At 38.4% G+C, this 18664-nt stretch overlaps 1 protein-coding gene and 1 long non-coding RNA gene across 3 annotated transcripts in view; both read right to left on the reverse strand.

Moving 5' to 3' along the window:
* Positions 1-1721, reverse strand: part of LOC134335587 (uncharacterized) — a 4215-nt gene extending 2494 nt beyond the window's left edge. Inside the window, exons 1-2 of the long non-coding RNA XR_010015616.1 lie at positions 1432-1721; positions 748-838 (exon numbers count right to left, since the gene is read on the reverse strand). This is a non-coding gene — a long non-coding RNA (uncharacterized LOC134335587). The remainder of the gene's footprint in view (positions 1-747; positions 839-1431) is intronic.
* A 4492-nt stretch (positions 1722-6213) lies between these two features.
* Positions 6214-18011, reverse strand: chek2 (checkpoint kinase 2). 2 transcript variants are annotated; one of them, XM_063017877.1, is made up of 14 exons: positions 17748-18011; positions 17512-17636; positions 16772-16904; positions 14096-14186; positions 12980-13076; positions 11752-11805; positions 11601-11665; positions 11008-11107; positions 10794-10880; positions 10211-10374; positions 9689-9804; positions 6919-7004; positions 6587-6691; positions 6214-6413 (listed from the first exon to the last, which is right to left on the reverse strand). In XM_063017877.1, the coding sequence occupies exons 1-14, from the start codon at positions 18001-18003 to the stop codon at positions 6354-6356; spliced, it is 1539 nt and encodes a 512-aa protein (XP_062873947.1). In that variant the 5' UTR covers positions 18004-18011; the 3' UTR covers positions 6214-6353. The 2 variants fall into 2 exon arrangements, with proteins under 2 accessions (XP_062873947.1, XP_062873948.1); XM_063017878.1 differs by lacking the exons at positions 6214-6413; positions 6919-7004 and having other exon boundaries at positions 6608-6691.
* Positions 18012-18664: the final 653 nt, after the last annotated feature.

Here is an 18664-nt window from a genome sequence, read left to right on the forward strand (position 1 = left end):
AAGTGCTAGTTATGTTCATGTGACAGGTGAAACACGGCGTCTCCCTGCTGAGCGTTTGTTTGCATGTGACGGTGTGAATGAGGATTGGATGATTAGTGAGTATGACGTAGGCGCTTATAGAGTGTTTAAAGACAGGTGAGTTGGCTTACAGGTGTTCCCGGTCAGGGCCGCTGTGGGACCCTTTTTCAGCCCGGGAGTTTTATTCCCAAACCCGGCCCACTTTTTCCATGGAGGAGGAATTTGAATAAATAAAACAGCAGCTAGCTCTTACAATGCCTTTTTACTGGGTATAAGTTCAGGTATATGTTGGTAAGTTAACAGAAAACACTTCACTTGAACATGTTTAATTTAAATCAGATAAAGGTTTAAAAGGTAAAAAATGTTATAAAACGTATTTACATTTGTACAGGAGCAATAAGTTGAAATAAAAATAATTTGAAATTAAAATTGCATGTCTTCCCCACAGAGAGATGCTCTATTGTTAGGTTTACACTAAACTCTTAAGTAGCTTCACTACACGTATATTTAGTATAGGCTACCTACAGCATCAAAAACCTGCTAAACAGTGCACTGGATTCTGTAACTTTATTAATAACGGTGTGATTGTCTATTTGGGCTGATTTTAATGCATTTTCAGCATTCTGAATATCTGGGTACTGGGTGTCATTTAGAATCTATCCATCACATCTGTTCTGTGTGCAACTTGTTACATAAAATAGTTTTTTTAGTTCATTTTATCCTCTCTACCTGTCCTGTCTCTGTAGTCCTGGCCTCTCCATGCCTATGTTACCGGCCTCAGGCCTAGGGGAAACCTGGGCACGGTACAAACATCCGATTCCTTACAAGAGAGAGACGGACACAGAAGTTAGCGTGTGCAAAGCTCTGGCGTTCTCTTTATTACATACAAAAATATCAAAACATACAAAAATAGCAAATATCAAAATTAAATTACTTTAAAGTGCACAAACTAAATAAACCCATCAATGAAAATAAACATTTAGACACAAAAAGATAGAAAAACTCAAATATATTAAATTCTCCTTAACCAAATATATAAATAGAAAAAGATAACTCAATAAAGCAAATTTACAATAGTCCAACAATAAATATAACATAACCAAAATAGTAATCATAATAGTAATAATATATAATAATAATCCTAATCAATCTTAATAATAATAATAAACTCAAGTAACCTAATTCAAAACATTCAAACTATAAAAACCCAAAAGTAACTAATTAAAAAAACTCATTAAATATATTACCTTTAACCCATTTAACCAAACAATAAAGAAAAATAATAAAGAAAGAGGAAAGAAAAAGACAACACAAACTTAACTATCAAATATAAATAACAAAACCCTTAACCAAAACCCACAATAATTCAAACAAAAGTAATAAACTTTAGCATCAGCCTCACAGGTACTCAACTATTTAAAAGTGCATACTGCAATTAAAGTGCTGTTCAATGAACTGAAAACATTAACACAGCTCATTCTTCATTTCACTAAGTGTTTCCACTTACATTAACACAATGACCTACACAATCACCTAGCATAGCATAGCATTCATTCATAGAATTCAACGACCATGGCAACCAAGTTTGTTTGGGCTAACGCTAATGCTAACGGCGTGCGACTACCAATAGTAACGATTTACTCGACAGTATAACATACATAGGCACATAGCACATCGCATATGTTAAAACCAAGCAGATAAAAAATGCATAAGTAGAAAAAACTACAATTTCCGTACCTTACAAGAGAGAGACGGACACAGAAGTTAGCGTGTGCAAAGCACTGGCGTTCTGAGCACTGCTTCCACGCTCACAGCTTTGTACACACGGCCGTTCTCCTTGTAAGGTGCGCCCTCTGCTGGTCTGGTGCCGTTACTCAGTAGTTTAGTACCTCTGTTAAACTGATTGTTTTTTTAACTAAGTTTATTAAGAAAAAAACCCAACCGAAAGAAAGGATGAAAAATATAAAAGCACACAAAGAAAATAGCTACCCCTAAAACCCAATAAGAATTACCAAAGTGTAAAAGGGGTGTTGGTTACCATTTACTACAATTTTCAACCCCCTTACACCTACTCAGTTCACCAGCAGGATCAGACTGGCTAAAAAAAAAATTCATTAAGGGTTAGCTTATTTTGCTTAATAACAGAACATGCTTGAAGTTTTTTTTTTTTTTTTTTTAGCCTATATTATGATGGTGTAAAATGTACAGTGATTTAGGCTATGTGTCTCCATTTGTTAAAATAAATTAGGCTATCGTGCTGACATCTTTCTGAATGTCTGAACAATTTAACATATATCATGTATATTCTCTACGTTATATTTTACATTACAAATAACTGTTAGTTTAAATAACTCTTATCTAGCTGTCCCTTCAGTAGTCATGGATCATCAGTACAGCAGCGTCGGAACAAAAACATTCCATTAATGAGTTAGGCTATTTAATATATTACACTTCAAATTATGTTTTATTTTCAGCTTGAAACTGGATATTTGTGATTAATGCTGTGTATTGGGTTCTAAAAAACCACCGACTGATGATTTGCGCTGTTCTGTTGTAAGTTTACTTTTACCGGCGCTCAAGAAAAGACGACTCGTGGGCCAAACCAACTGAACCATTTGGGGGGGTTGGGATTCCCTCAGATGGTAGAACCCATCTGATCTACTGCGATGTAGGTAGGGGCGGCGCTGTCAGATGAATGAATGAATGAATGTAAGAAGATTAGATAAGTAACAGATAAATGTCAAAATTATTTTTTCCATCCAACCGCCCCAAACTCGAGACTGACATGAACCGGCCCATCGGGAATCCTCCCGAATCTCCCGATGAGCCACTCCGGGCCTGTTCCCGGTAAAGGAGCTACACCCCCCGTGTGTTGTGAGGGCTGATACTGACTTACCTGGCGTCATGCTCCTACGTAGCGTGGTGGTCTGTGTCAGCTGCATTTCTGCCAGTATTGTGTGGTTGGGTTATCCTGGTTGCAGGTATTGTGGGTAGGTCCGTGGTAACTTGGTTAGCCATGTGTAGGTCGTGGTAGTAATGACATGTTTTACACACAGCTGATGAACCACGCTGCTGCTACTATTTAGTGTGGGCGTTTGGTGCTGTGTGTGTGCCGTGAGCCCTTCCTCTTGATATGTGCTCGTTATGCACTGAGACGTAATTCCACTTCAATGGAATATGAAATAAGAGGTTTGTTTTATTTACAGGTGGCTGCGGGTGGAGCGTTCTTTCAATTCCCTCCCTTTTTGCTGCTTCTTGGGTTGCCAGTCGTATCCAGTTGACGCATTCCCATTGAGCGCTGCTGTTTTGTCTCTATTCCAATGTTGCTTTTATTTCTGTTTTGCCTTTAGTCCAGTTTTGCCTTTCATTGTGTTTTTGCTTTTATCTCCAAGTTTGTTTTTCTTTCTTTTCTTCAGCTATCTCAATAGTTCTTGTTATTTGCATTATCATTATTAAGAATATTGTTCATATAAATATTAGTCTTAAGTATTCATTGGTTACTAATTTTCTTTCCTTTTATTATTTTTATCCTATCTAGCCTTCCAACCAAAGTGTGTGTAGTGTAGTAACACTTGTGATGTGGTATGCTGTGCCAGCACGTATATATTAGGTGTACTTTGGGTGACCACTTGGTAGGTTTCATGGTAGTAATTATTCTTTTTCTTAATTTGGTTTGTAGGAGTGCTCTTGGTTTCCTGTAACCTGCAATCAAAATATTGGGGCTTTTGCTGATCAGTAATAGCATGTCTTGCCCTGTTTTGCAGGACACACACAAAAAAAAAAAAAGAATCAATGATGGCTTTCCACAGCCATGTGTCTGGATTACATTCTTAACGATGAATTTGATTACTGAATCGAAACATGTTTAATCTGTATTAAACTATAATACACTGCTCACAAAAATGAAGCAAGACTCAAATCTTTCATTTATGGAGATCCGATGTTTGATTTAAGTTGAAAATCTTTACTGATCTAAATTGTGTATTTAGTTAAGAACAAAATGATGTAACAACAGTAAATGCAACCAAAAATCCTGAACCCACAACACAAATTCATACCCAAAGTCAAACATTGAAATCAGAGGCTCATCCACTTTCTGTGACTTTCATCATGGCAAGTCAGTAGTGTGTTTGGCCTCCATGTGCCTGTATGCACTTCCAGCGTCTGGGCTCCTGATGAGATGGCGGACAATGTCTTTATGGATGTCATCTGAGACCTGGATCCGGGCATCACTGAGCTCCTGGACAGTCTGTGGCACGACTTGGTTGCGTCTGATGCACTGATACATGAAGTCTCAGAGGTTCTCAGTTGGATTCAGGTCTGGGGAATGTGTGGGCCAGTCAATGGCATCAATGCCTTCATCGTCCAGGAACTGCCTACACACTCTGGCAACATGAGGCCGGGCATTGTGATGCTCCAGGAGGAACCCAGGGCCCACTGCACCAGCATAAGTTCCAAAAAAGGGCTCTGAAGTTTACCTGTCTTCATGTTACACTGTGATTAAGTGTTCCCTTAATTTTTTTGAGCAGTGAAAAAGGCAACAAGTAACTTTCAATCGCATCCAACTAACTTTAAAAGACAAAAATATTGTTTATAGTTCCTGTCTGATTGCCTAATGATGCAAAAGTTGTTTGATTTATTATTTTTCGCTCACTACAGCAGATACTAAAAAATCTAAAAATGATAAAGGTACATTTTAATGTAATAAGCAATGTAAATTGCAATGAAAATTTTCTATATTTCATTCTTTGTTATTGTACTCATGCTGTAGTACATTGTATGATTCGTTACTGTACCCATGCTGTAAGACTTGTATTATGTAATGTTGTTGTTGTAAGTAGTGCAAGTGAAATGGTAACTATTACAATCTTTGTTATATAAAAATGTACGTTTCTCCATTTTTGTTAATGTTTTATATTTTTTCTTTATTACTATACCCACACTAGAGCTTTTTTCTGTAATTTAGGGGTATTAGGTAGTACATGTCACTAGGTAACTACATTGCTTATTACATTAAAATGTACCTTTATCATTTTTAGATTTCTTTTACACAATATGTGTTTGACTGTACCCGTACTATAGAACTTAATACAGTTGTGGTGAATGGTACATGTCACTATTACCCTTTCTCCACCCACACGGAACGGTTCCAGTTCGCAAACTTGATTTTGAACCGGTTCCGCGTGTTTCCACCGAAAAAAAAGACGTTCCAGACAGCGAACTTGTGTCTAAGATAGCGATGATCTCCCTAACTAAAGAAAGAATCTTAACTGGTAAATCGACCAAACTACTCTAAGAAGGTATGAGAGGTAAATTACATCAGAAAATCTTTGTGATTAAGCGTGAGTAATGACACCAGCGCAGAAACAACTATAATAACACCTTTAATGAGCCAACTAAAACCCCACACCTTCTTTTGGCAGACACCACATAAAGCTTTGTGCAAAGGAACCCTAATAAATGATGAATGGTTAATACCTTAACAACACATGAACCACAAAATGACTCCTCTGGCAGAGGGGGCAAAACCTCAGCCAGTACTAATGTCAACACATTTACATTTTTGGCATTTAGCAGATGCTTTTATCCAAAGCGACTTACAGTATAAAGTCCAAGCAATTGAGGGTTAAGGGCCTTGCTCAAGGGCCCAACAGTGGCAACCTGGCAGTGGTGGGGTTTGAACCAGCAACCTTCTGCTTACTAGTCCAGTACCTTAACCACTAGGCTATAACTTCCCTAACACGGTATAACACAGTATCCTGCATTAGCTTCTTGTTCCATCAAAGCACCAGTAATATCTCCTAGTTTCCTTCTTTAACAAGCCTTTAGAAACCATCATGCCAAAATGTTCAGCTGTTTTACACAAAACATCCTTTCTACAGTTTTAAGCTTGTCTAAAGGAGATGCAACTAAGCAAACTCAAAATACAATCAGATCCACTAACCTGTGCCAAACGGTTTAATTTTAATAATGAACCTGGACAGTAAAGAGCAGGAGCGTAAATCGAAACATCATCCCCGACATTCAAATATTCATGCGTTTGCACAAACTATATTAAAACTACAGGGTGTTTTGTTAAAGTGGTGGTTGTATACCATAGTGTGATGTGAATAGAAAGATCTTCTGTAGGTCCTTCTGGATCAGAGAAATACATAAAGATACATACAAGATAAATATTATAAATGACATCATTAATATTATTAAAATCTGTTTAATGAATCAACTGAAAACATCAATACAAGAATTTGTACACGTACACACACACACACACACACACACACACACACACACACAGCAGAGTACAGTACACAGTAGCATGCTGGTGTTAAATGTGATCATGGCCTTCTTTTAGATGTTGATGTCTCTCCTTCCTCTTCAGCTTTACGCTTCAGTTTCTACACACACACACACACACACACACACACACACAAAACACAAAATACACACCCAGTAACTTACTGCAGTCAGTGATCATGAATGAATGATTCAATACATTCCTGTGTGTGTATAGGTATAATGTGTTCCTAAACATGTTATTCCTAATGTGATGTGTGTTAAGAAGCCTTACCCTCTTTCTTGTTTCCTGGGGTCCTGCTGTACCCTCAGGTGGTTCTGGTACTGGTGATGCTGCTGGGTACATGAGGCTGTCTGCCTTTTTTTTCATCTCCTCATCCTTACATATACACACAATCAACATCTAATCAGAAATAAAAACAACTGCACTCTGTAATATTTATATTCCATACAATAGTAAATACTATAGTAAATGATTGTGCTGTACTGATTAATAATTTGTGTTTGTGTAAGTATGACTTATAATAAATAATAAATATTAATACACATTTAAACTAAATTAAATATTGTTTTTGTTTTTAAAGCTGAATAATAAAGTTACGTTACCTTCAGCCAGGGATGCTGCAGAGCTTCTTCAATACTCAATCGATTTTTTGGCTCTACAACCAGCAGCTTTTTTACCAGGTCTTTAGCTGCACCGAAATCAATCATGATTATTAAATTATCATTATTAATCACCACCAGTCATCAATCAGATCAATTATTATTAATAACTTTAACTGACAAAAATAAAAGAAAATAAATTGTTTTCATTGATCAACTTTATTGTGAATAGAAACACATTTAGAATTTAACACTTAAAAAGCTGAGACAGGAGAAGAGCAAAATTAGAGTGAAAATGTTATAGAATATTTTGGAAGTCTATGTTCTACTGTTATCAGTTAAATAAATATTCAAGAGAATGAAAACATCACAGATAAGTTTTTCCTGGGTTGCATAATTACCTTTATTAATTATTATCAAATACAATCACCAGCAGTCATTATAAGTACCATTAGTAAAGGTAAAATAATACATTAAATTGATTATTGCAGATACATTTTTTTTATTTATTTTAAAAAGGATTTATGGTTAAAATCTACATTTGTAAATAACTGATATACAGTGGTGCTTAAAAGTTTGTGAACCCTTTAGAATTTTCTATATTTCTGCATAAATATGACCTAAAACATCATCAGATTTTCACACAAGTCCTACTCTAGGATTAGCAGTTAATTTGAAGGTGAAATTAGAGTCAGTTGTTTTCAATCAATGGGATGACAATCAGGTGTGAGTGGGCACCCTGTTTTATTTAAAGAACAGGGATCTATCAAAGTCTGCTCTTCACAACACATGTGTGTGGTAGTGTATCATGACACGAACAAAGGAGATTTTGGAGGACCTCAGAAAAAGAGTTGTTGATGCTCATCAGGCTGGAAAAGGTTACAAAACCATCTCTAAAGAGTTTGGACTCCACCAATCCACAGTCAGACAGACTGTGTACAAATGCAGGAAATTCAAGACCATTGTTACCCTCCCAAGGAGTGGTCGACCAACAAAGATCACTCCAAGAGTAAGGCGTGTGATAGTCGGCGAGGTCACAAAAAACCCCAGGGTAACTTCTAAGCAACTGATGGCCTCTCTCACATTGGCTAATGTTCATGAGTCCACCATCAGGAGAACACTGAACAACAATGGTGTGTATGGCAGGGTTGCGAGGAGAAAGCCACTGCTCTCCAAAAAGAACATTGCTGCTCGTCTGCAGTTTGCTACAGATCACGTGGACGAGCCAGAAGGCTACTGGAAGAATGTTTTGTGGACGGATGAGACCAGAATAGAACTTTTTGGTTGAAATGAAAAGCGTTATGTTTGGAGAAAGGAAAACACTGCATTCCAGCATATGAACCTTATCCCATCTGTGAAACATGGTGGTGGTAGTATCATGGTTTGGGCCTGTTTTGCTTCATCTGGGCCAGGATGGCTTACCATTATTGATGGAACAATGAATTCTGAATTATATCAGAGAATTCTTAAGGAAAATGTCAGGATATCTGTCCATGAACTGAATCTGAAGAGAAGGTGGGTCATGCAGCAAGACAACGACCCTAAGCACACAAATCGTCCTACAAAGAATGGTTAAAGAAGAATAAAGTTCATGTTTTGGAATGACCAAGTCAAAGTCCTGACCTTAATCCAATGGAAATGTTGTGGAAGGACCTGAAGCGAGCAGTTAATGTGAGGAAACCCACCAACATCCCAGAGTTGAAGCTGTTCTGTATGGAGGAATGAGCTAAAATTCCTCCAAGCCGGTGTGCAGGACTGATCAACAGTTACCGGAAACGTTTAGTTGCAGTTATTGCTGAAAGGGGGGTCACACCAGATACTGAAAGCAAAGGTTCACATACTTTTGCCACTCACAAATATGTAATATTGGATCATCTTCCTCAATAAATAAATGACCAAGTACAATATTTTTGTCTCATTGGTTTAACTGGGTTCTCTTTATCTACTTTTAGGACTTCTGATGATGTTTTAGGTCACATTTATGCAGAAATATAGAAAATTCTAAAGGGTTCACAAACTTTCAAGCACCACTGTATATATATTCATTTTATGGACAGTAAATAAAAGTGTATTTAAGTGTATATATACTCTCTACAACATAATTCCTGGCACTCCTGCTAAAGATGTGTAAAATGGTTAAAAGTCAAATCATCCAGATTCCATCCTTGCTGAAGCACCTCTAGATCATCAATGATCCTTTACTAAATTTTACACTGGCTATAAGACATTATGGCTCGTTGGGTTCTCTAAATCTCTGTCCAACCATTAGATGTTTAGGTGTTGGGCCAAGCTGTAAATATGACCTTACTCAAGGCCTCTATAGTCCAGTCCTTATTGTTTTTGAAAACCCTCAGCCTGGCTCTTCTTCAATGAAGGGCTTTTTCTAGCATTGAAGGACTTTGAAGGCCTGGCCCTACAAGCCTGTTTCAAACCTTCCATTTTATGCATTTTACCCCCGCTGCCCCTTGCCATTCTATTTGTTGGTCACTAAAGGTCATCCCTCAATAATTATGTGACATTACAATACATTTGCAGATGTTCCAGTCAGTGAAAAGTAAATTCTGTCTCTCTTGGCCTGGTCAGTAGATAAATTCAGTGATTGTTTTGTATTTTTTGTTAAATACATTTTGGTTCAGAAATTTGTGAGGAATAATAAGCTTGTGCTGATATATTCGACAGACACTGAAATGGAATAGCAAGTAGAGAAGCAGAGATGCTGATTTAGAATTTCTCAGAGCTGCATATGCTGTTTAACAGAATGTATAATAATGACCTTGTGGTGAGACCGACTCCCACCGAGATTTGATGAAGCAGTAATGACCACTGAGGATCTGATCTCTCACAGACATAGAGCTGGAGTCACTGTTAAACGGGGGGTAACCGCCCAAACTGAAACACACCCACACACACACACACACAGAGAGAGAAGAAAAGATCACATATAATAATAAACTGTTAAAATTTTGCTGGTTGGTTCACTCCACATGATTATGTGGCTTTTTATTGAAGATATTTAACTATTTTAGTTACATTGCTGAAAGGAGCATACACTCCATCATACAGCCATTCAACCTCCAGAAACGAAACTATCTGAATATGGATAATGGTAGTGCCGGCTGTATGACTGTGGTCTACTGTGGTCAATTTAATACAAGATACTGTTTTGCCTTCAACTTCATGGTAACAGCACAAAATAGCACCTGTGTATATTGTGGATATTGTTTATTGTGTGTATGTGTGTGTGTGTGTGTGTGTGTGTGTGTGTGTGTGTGTGTGTGTGTGTAAGAGACTATACCAGATGAAGAGCAGTACTCCGAGACTCCAGCAGTCGACAGCGTGAGTATAACCCCCTGTAGATTCTGCAGTGAAGACCTCAGGAGCGAGGAACGTCGGGGTTCCACATAAAGTTTTCATCAAACTCGATTCCTCCAGTATCTTTGACTGGTTAAAATCTGTGATCTATCACGTCACACACACACATCATTGTTTACCGCTCTCATTCAGTGTAATTCAATTAAACAAGTTATTATAAAAATTATTATAAAAGTTCTTTCAAACTTAAAAGATTCATCACTCAGAGCCGCACCCACACTGATGAGACTGTGGGAACAGGGTTTGGTGTTTGAATCAGTCCACTAGATTAGTTTAAGTTTATGCTTGTAGCAAAATGTGCAAACATTTAATTTATTTTTGAACACGTGTAAAATAAAGCCCCCCACCCCGCCCCCCAAAACTGGAGTAACACCACTTTACTTTTACACTGATAGAAAGCTGTGATCAGATCATTTACTCACAGTCATCAGACTAAATGATCATTTCAACAAGAAGAAATTGTTGACGAATGAATGAATGAATTTAATGAGTAAACGTAACCACACCTTAATCAAACACTCGTCCTCATGAGAGGTCAGCAGCACGTTCTCCGGTTTCAGATCACGATGGATGATGCCGTTCTCATGCAGGTACTGGCTCAAACATACAAACACACACAGATCATTAAGGTCTGGAAATGTTTGCTAATGTTTAGATGTAACCCAAAAACCACAGAAACAGAGTTAAAATAAAAAGATCAGGTTAAGAGATCAGACTGACCTGTACAGCTTTCAGCATCTGATAGAAATAAAGTTTAGCGATTTTCTCCTTCAGCTTCTTCTGAGCTTTAATCCTGCTGAAAAGTTCACCGCCTTCCACACTGCAAATTATAATTATGATATAAAATTATTATAATTATTCTGAAAAATAGTTTTATTCTGATTCTAACTTAGTAAACATTTCTCTACAGTAGTACAAACACACAGAGGTCCAGGAACACAAGCCTGATGAAACAATGTTAGAAGGAAATAGAAATACAATTTGATTTATTTGATAGTAGTTTTAAGGTTAGTTGAGTTTTTAATGAAGATTTGATAAAGATATTTAGTCTTTTTTAGACACAAACACTAAACTTGTTGAACAAACTTAAAAAAAAAAAAAAAAAAAAAGTTCATTCCAATACAAAGAAGAGCCTTGAGTCCTGAGGGGTTGATCAAGACTCTTCAGGGTTCGATAAGTACTGTAATGTAGCTCAGGTCATTATTAATCACCTTAATCACATCACAAATAATGTGTTCAACAATGAATGGAAAAACTCAGTTTAGTATTAGGGGTTCACAGACTTTTTCTTAAAAATAACAATAAATTCTTACTATTCTAAGACGATGTAGTAGGACTCGTCAGTCTGATAGAAATCTTCAGTTCTGATTAAACATGGCTGCACAAACAGAAACGTAATTTCATACAGATAAACAGATCACAATACAGCATCAATAATTAATAATTAATAATGCAATTTCTTACATGATCAATTTTTTTCAGAATCTCAATCTCTCTCTCGGCATTACGGGTCGCTGTCTGAAAAGGAAATTACATCACACCTCTTAACCAACAGAAAGTGTACACTAATATTAATGATTAGAAGTCATGTTCATAATTAACAGTTATAAATGAACATCAGTTAAAAACCAGAAAGCAACATGTGAGATCAGCATTTGTGTGAGAGTGCAAATCAGCACCATGTAGAGTAAGCAGGTGTCGTGCTAAGGTTTGTAACCATCAGCAAAGTAACTACGTTTTAATCTTAAGATTAGCCTCGCGCTGGTACTTAATGTTTTCAGCCATATAGAGTTTTACTCCATTTAAATCATGCTTGTATGTTTAGTAAGATCTGCGTCCTTCACTCCTCGTCCACGACCACTGAGACGGAGCTCACAATTAAACCAAAATTCTTATTTCACACTAGTCTAAGACAGTTTCTCTGTGATAATTTCTTTTACAATTCTGGCTTTATACACAAATGGTCTGATGTTTAGTAGTCCTAACTTTAATCTGACTTTTTATTGTTTTTATCAGGATCATTCTGATTATTCTGAATGAGGTTATTAGAACACACGAATAGTTTGAGACCTAGAACATGAGGATTGTCAGTTTAACCTGTTTGTCTGCTGTCTGCTGCTATGCTACAAGAAATGAGCGCAGCACCCTCCCACCATGGGTGGACACGTCCCAGACCACGCCTTCCCTCAAAAGTGGTTAGTTATCTCTAAAACAAATGTTCTCTGATCAATTCCATGACCACGTAAATATTAAATGCTCTGAAAGTAAAAAAAGTATGGTGTTCCACAGGGGTCATTATTGGGACTTTTGTTATTTACACTGTACATGTTATGGTTATAAAGAGTTATTCATAAACATGGCATCAGTGTCCCCTGTTAAGCAGATGACACAGTCGTATAAATCTGCCAAACCTAACGACAAGTTATCCATCCTGGTGCTAAACCTTAATGCTTCTCTGTGACCCCCAGCGTGGTTGTAAATGTATAAGCAGTAATAATCAGACTGCACACAGTAACTAAATGAAACTCTGCACATGTAGATTTGTGTGTGAAGTTATTTCTAAACAAAATAATGTGGATATTCTGTGTGATTTGATGATGAAGATATTGATTGATGATCATGTTTGATTTTCGTTTAATGCCGGTCAGTGATAAAGATTTGATCAGGTTTAGTGATGAAAAAACCTTCATACACCAACTGAGGGAAAGTCGTTCTTATTGATGGTTTTTAATGCCACTTTCTTACACGTCTCTCTCACGATCGCCAACTTCACCTCACCACACACACCCCTGTAATACACACACACACACACACACACACACACACACACACATTATATATACACAATTTATACACACACCCACATTAGTGGTGTTGAGAGCATCAGTCCACATCATTCTGAGCTGAAATGAAAAACATCTGGTTCTCTTAATAAATGTTCATGTGCAGCATTATTACACCCCCAGCCTCAAAACTTCTAATAAGTGACCTCAGTGCTACTGAGCTTCTGATGCCTCTCCTGTGGAATCTTTGAGTTTACTTAGCAGCTACTGTACACTGAAATGTGTGTAATACATTTTTAATCCATAAATCGATGTCCAGGCATGTTGGGCGATCATACTGAATAAGAGTTAGAGGGGTTTACACAACTCTCACCAGCACAGCCACCTTACGGCGCACCAGAACCGGACCAAAATGTATCCACTCTTCTCCTGCAGAAGCTTCCACCTCACTGAGGTTTGATGCTGTTCATGCTGCAGCTGCTTTTATTAAACTCCACCAAAGACTTTCTGTGGTATTTACATTTGGAGACCAAGAAGATCCACTCCAGGATGTTCCAGATAACCAAGCTTTGGAGGACCTGGGATCATCATCCTGCTAGAAGGTCCAGTTATCACCAAGTTCCATTTCAGCACAGAAGGCAGAACGTTCCTCCTCAAGATGTCCTGGTGTTCCTCTCAATCCATGATACCAGTCAACATTCCCACATCGTCACTGATCCCCTCCATACTCGGCTGTGGGAATCATAATCTTCTGGTCATGAGCCTCAACCTGCTGATCCATGTGGTGATATCCCTGTACTGGGTGTGGTTGTTGCTATGGTGATATCTGTGTACCGGGTGTGGTTGTTGCTATGGTGATAGGATTAACATTGTATAAGAACACGTCTACGTTTAGCTATGAAAGGTTTCTGATCTTAAACCAGTGTGAATGTGGAACAGTTCCTAAACAGCTACTGGTTTCCTGTGAGAGTACCAGTACTGATTCAGAAATGGTGTGGGAAGTGTAGAATGCAGTTCAGACTTACAAGCCAATCTTGCGAGTGACGTGGTATTTATCTCGGAACTCTTTAGGAAAATTCGGCTGATCATCCTTAGTCATATCAACAAACATAAACACTGACACACACACACACACACACACACACACACAGAGTTATTCAAAGTGACAACTACGACAAATTGGGCAACTTGAGAGTTAAGGGACTTGCTCAAGAGTCCAACAGTGTGGCCCTTAAACAATAATATTATTATAGTATTATTATTATTATTACTGTTATTATATTTTGACTAGGGATGCATCAATTAGGGCTGGGCGATTTTGCCAAAAAAAAAATCTCAATTATTTTTAAATTATTACTGATTCTCGATTACAATTTCGATTTTTTTTGTTCTTGTATAATGCAATTGAAAAAAAGACTCAAATTTCTTTTTTTTTTTTTTACATTTTAATTTAAAAGACTGCAGAAGTGCAAAAATAGTAACAGCACCATCTGTAATTATCCTTTCAAGGAACTCAAACTTTTATAAAAACTGTATAACAATAATTAAAACAAAATAGAAATCTTAATTAGCCATATCCTTTATAAGAATAACTCACAAACAACTCACTTTAAAATGTGCAGCAGAACCTCCTTACATTAAGAAAAGTGCAAAACGATATAAGTTATTTACAGGTTTCTTAAAAGGAACCCGAGCGTGTGAAGTGAGTCTGTATCAGTATCTACACTGGGGGGGGCATCAAGTTATCACAGCTCAGCTTTGATTTTGTCCTCTTGTGACTGGGGGGTGGATGTAGGGGGCAAGAGCTGCTTCTAACAATATAGACTACAATTCCCATGCTCCCAGGGACTGTCACGTGATTATCACATGTCCCCGCTCAGCCAATCCTGATCGCGTTCACCGTCTCCGGAGTTTTGATTCATTTCAGATGTGTTAGATTCAGTGAATCTTAATTAAACTCTTCTGTTCGTGTGTCTCGTTTTGCCGCTCGTGTTTGCGTCCTTATTACTGAATCTGACCGTTACCGTGTATGACACTTGTCTTCCGTTTACTGTTTTAGTTTTCGCTGGTTTCGTACACTGTTTTTGCATTTTTTATATTAAACTTTCCTTGATTTATATTCCGCGAGCGTCTGCTCAGTTTCTGCCTCGTGACATGTTAGTATTTTAATTAAAATATAAAGTATGTAAACAATCGCGATTGTCACATTTCTAACATCGGGTGAAAACGGTCACTCGAATTAACCAAATTAATCGTGAAAATCGCCCTAGCGATGGTATCAATACCATTTTTTCCCAACCCAGTACAAGTATTTTTGTACTTGCCGATACCGATACCAATACCTATTGGATCAGATATCTGACATGTTAGAACAGGGGTTTTCAACCTGGGGGAGTACTTGTCTGGGGGGGCGCCAGTGCCTGACCGGGGGGCGTGGCATTACGAGATTTTTTTTACTTCTAAAACTAAAGCAATTCATTTTTCACCCACGGGAGACATATTTCATTAGTCTAACTGACCACACACTCAAGCACGTTTAATGTTCTTCAGTTCAGTCTGAAAAAAACCTTCAAAATAGAGCTATCAGCGAAGATAAACCGGTGACAAAAGCGATGACCGCTGTTATAGGACGTGTGTGTGTCTTTAAGAGGGACGCTCTGTTCACAGTATGGATATAAGTGATTCGGGAGTCGATTCATTTTCAGCGCAGCGTAAGTTTCTTTTCTCAGTCATCTCTCCGTGTTTACTGTTATAATGAATGTTGCGATTGTAAATAAACACCAACTACTACAGAACATTCTGTGTGACTCGCTTACCTTAAAAAGCTCCGGCTTAATTATACCGAGTGTTACCACAGAGCTGGAGCCGACTCGTTCTGTCTGTGGAGCTAAACGTTTTCTCTCAGTCAGAGCAGATTATCCTGAACTAACCAACTTAGTAATTGATGAACTTTTGTCTATGCTTGACTCTGTGAAGTAACGTTTTCTGCTCTCATCTATATCAAAAAGCAAGAACCGCTTATGATTTACCAAAGTGAACCACGAACTTATATAATGTGCTGATAGAATCGGCTCAGATGGGGTCGGACTGTATTTTTTTTTTTAAGTAATATTTTCAATCGGCAAAATTGCATGGTATGTATGATGTGCACAACGTTATTTTAGCTTGTCAGAAGCTTTCTCAATGATTTCTGTGCGGTGGTTGACGAAGGGGAGGGGGTGTGGCGCAAGTGGGGGGGGCGGGGGGTAAGTTCGCGGTTGGCACACGCGCGCTCACACTTAGCGATCGAGAGCCGAGTTTTGATCGCCGAGCGAACGAGTTGCTCCCGAGCCGGCAAATCTAGCACCGACCAGCCGCCGAGCGAAAATCAGGGCAAAAATCGTGTAGTGTGAACCGGGCATAACGCAGCAATAGGTACACGGTATCGGATGTTTAGTATCAGAGCCTCGTTTGCGAGTACGAGTATGAGTTAATGAGTGCGGTATCGGGCAAATACCCGATACTAGTATCGGTACTCACGCATCTCTAATTTTGACTATTATTTTAATAGTATTATATAATATTTATTACTACTATATTATCATTGTTACATATTATTACTACAATTGCTATTATATTATTATTGTTATTATTATATAACAATTGTTATATTATTGTTATTATTATTATATTATTATTATTATTATTATTATTATTAATACCTTTGTGTTTCTGGTCGGCGAGAGCCACCACTGAGTTATTGTTTAATGGAAATCTTTTTCCTTTTCCTACTTCAGTATCGTCGACCCACGTTCCATTTCCACTCAGATCCTCCAGATACACCACGCTCTCATCCTAAACATATAAACATTATTAACATTCATAACACTAATGATGTCAGTAACATTTATATTCCTCTTAACATCATTATCGGGCGGCACGGGTGGCTCGGTGGGTAGCACTGTCGCCTCACAGCAAGAAGGTCCTGGGTTCGATTCCCAGGTGGGGCGGTCCGGGTCCTTTCTGTGTGGAGTTTGCATGTTCTCCCCGTGTCTGCGTGGGTTTACTCCGGGTGCTCCGGTTTCCTCCCACAGTCCAAAGACGTGCAAGTGAGGTAAATCAGAGATACTAAATTGTCCATGTCTGTGTTGGATGTAACCTTGTGCACTGATGAATCTTGTGTGATGAGTAACTATCGTTCCTGTCATGAATGTAACCAAAGTGTAAAACATCACGTTACAATCCTAATAAACAAACAAACGTGACTATCCACAATGTAAATAAAGAAAATAATCTGTCACATACCATTCAATTCATCACCCATACATTTACAAATAAACAATACATCTAAAACAACCAGAATTATTATCGTTAATGATTTAGGAATTCAATCAGAATCAATCCAGAGCAGAAGACGTGTACATGGACCAGCAGGTACAGAGGCCACGCCCGCTTTACTCACCCTGAAGATTTTGAAGTGTCTCTTGCTGTAAGTTTTGTAGCGAGGTGTTTTTAGAACTATGGGGTCATTAAAGCAGTATTCACACCGACTATCCCGCCCAAAGGAATACTGGTTCACTACACAATCTGCACAAACACATATTATATGTACACAAACAAGATCATTAAATACATATAAAGTGTGTGTGCACAATAATGATGTGTATCATTTAGTGTGTGTGTGTGTTAGTTACTAACTGAGGACACTGAAGCCCCTGATTAATGGCACTATCTTTCCCCAGCATTTAGGTTCAGGTTCCTCAGGTTCCTCAGGAATGGATGCCAGTTCGGCGATGGGGACGGTATCCACAGAACTGAGCGTGCCCGAGCCGGACGAGGACGATTGGCTGGACTGGGCAGGGGCAGAGGAGGATGAGGAGGAACTGGGTTGAGACTGAGTCTGAGACTGGCTCTGGGACTGAGAGTGTCCACTCGGTCCTGCTTCTTCAGACATGATCCAACGTTCTGTTATCACCACGATACCTGCAGCGTCCACAACACTTACATCAGTCCACAGCAATTTACATCTGCATTCATCATTTAAAACTCTGATAAGCTGTAGCACATCGTTATCATCATCAGGTGCATGTGAACAGCCTTTACTATTCAAATCATTAATCAGATCATTAATCAGACACCGCAGGGTTTCATTACAGGAAAGCTTCTGAGTTCTGGATGCTCGTGTAGAACATGTAATTCCACGACTTTACCACCAGATAACACCAGACATTGTGGCACAGTGGGTAGCTCTGTAGCCTTACAGTGAGAAGCTTCTGGGTTCGATTCCCAGGGTGGAGCAGGCTGTGTGTAGTTTGCAGGTGCTCTGGTTTCCTCCAACAACTCCACAGCTAATGTGGTCAGGCTCACTGGAGCTACTAAAAAGCGTGTCATTACACGTTAGCTACTTTAAGCGTCTTTGAGTATCTTGAAAAGCGCTATATAAATAAAATGTATTAAAAACTGCACTAAGTGTGTGTGTGTGTGTGTGTCAGCCGTGATGGACTGTCGACCCCTCAGGGTGTTTCCAATGTTCCGCCCAATATATCAGACCCACTGTGACCCAACATTAGATCAAACGGTGGTGACAGACGATAAATAAATGAAGCTGCATGTGA

The sequence above is a fragment of the Trichomycterus rosablanca genome, chromosome 21 (assembly GCF_030014385.1).
Source record: "Trichomycterus rosablanca isolate fTriRos1 chromosome 21, fTriRos1.hap1, whole genome shotgun sequence".
NCBI lineage: Eukaryota > Metazoa > Chordata > Actinopteri > Siluriformes > Trichomycteridae > Trichomycterus > Trichomycterus rosablanca.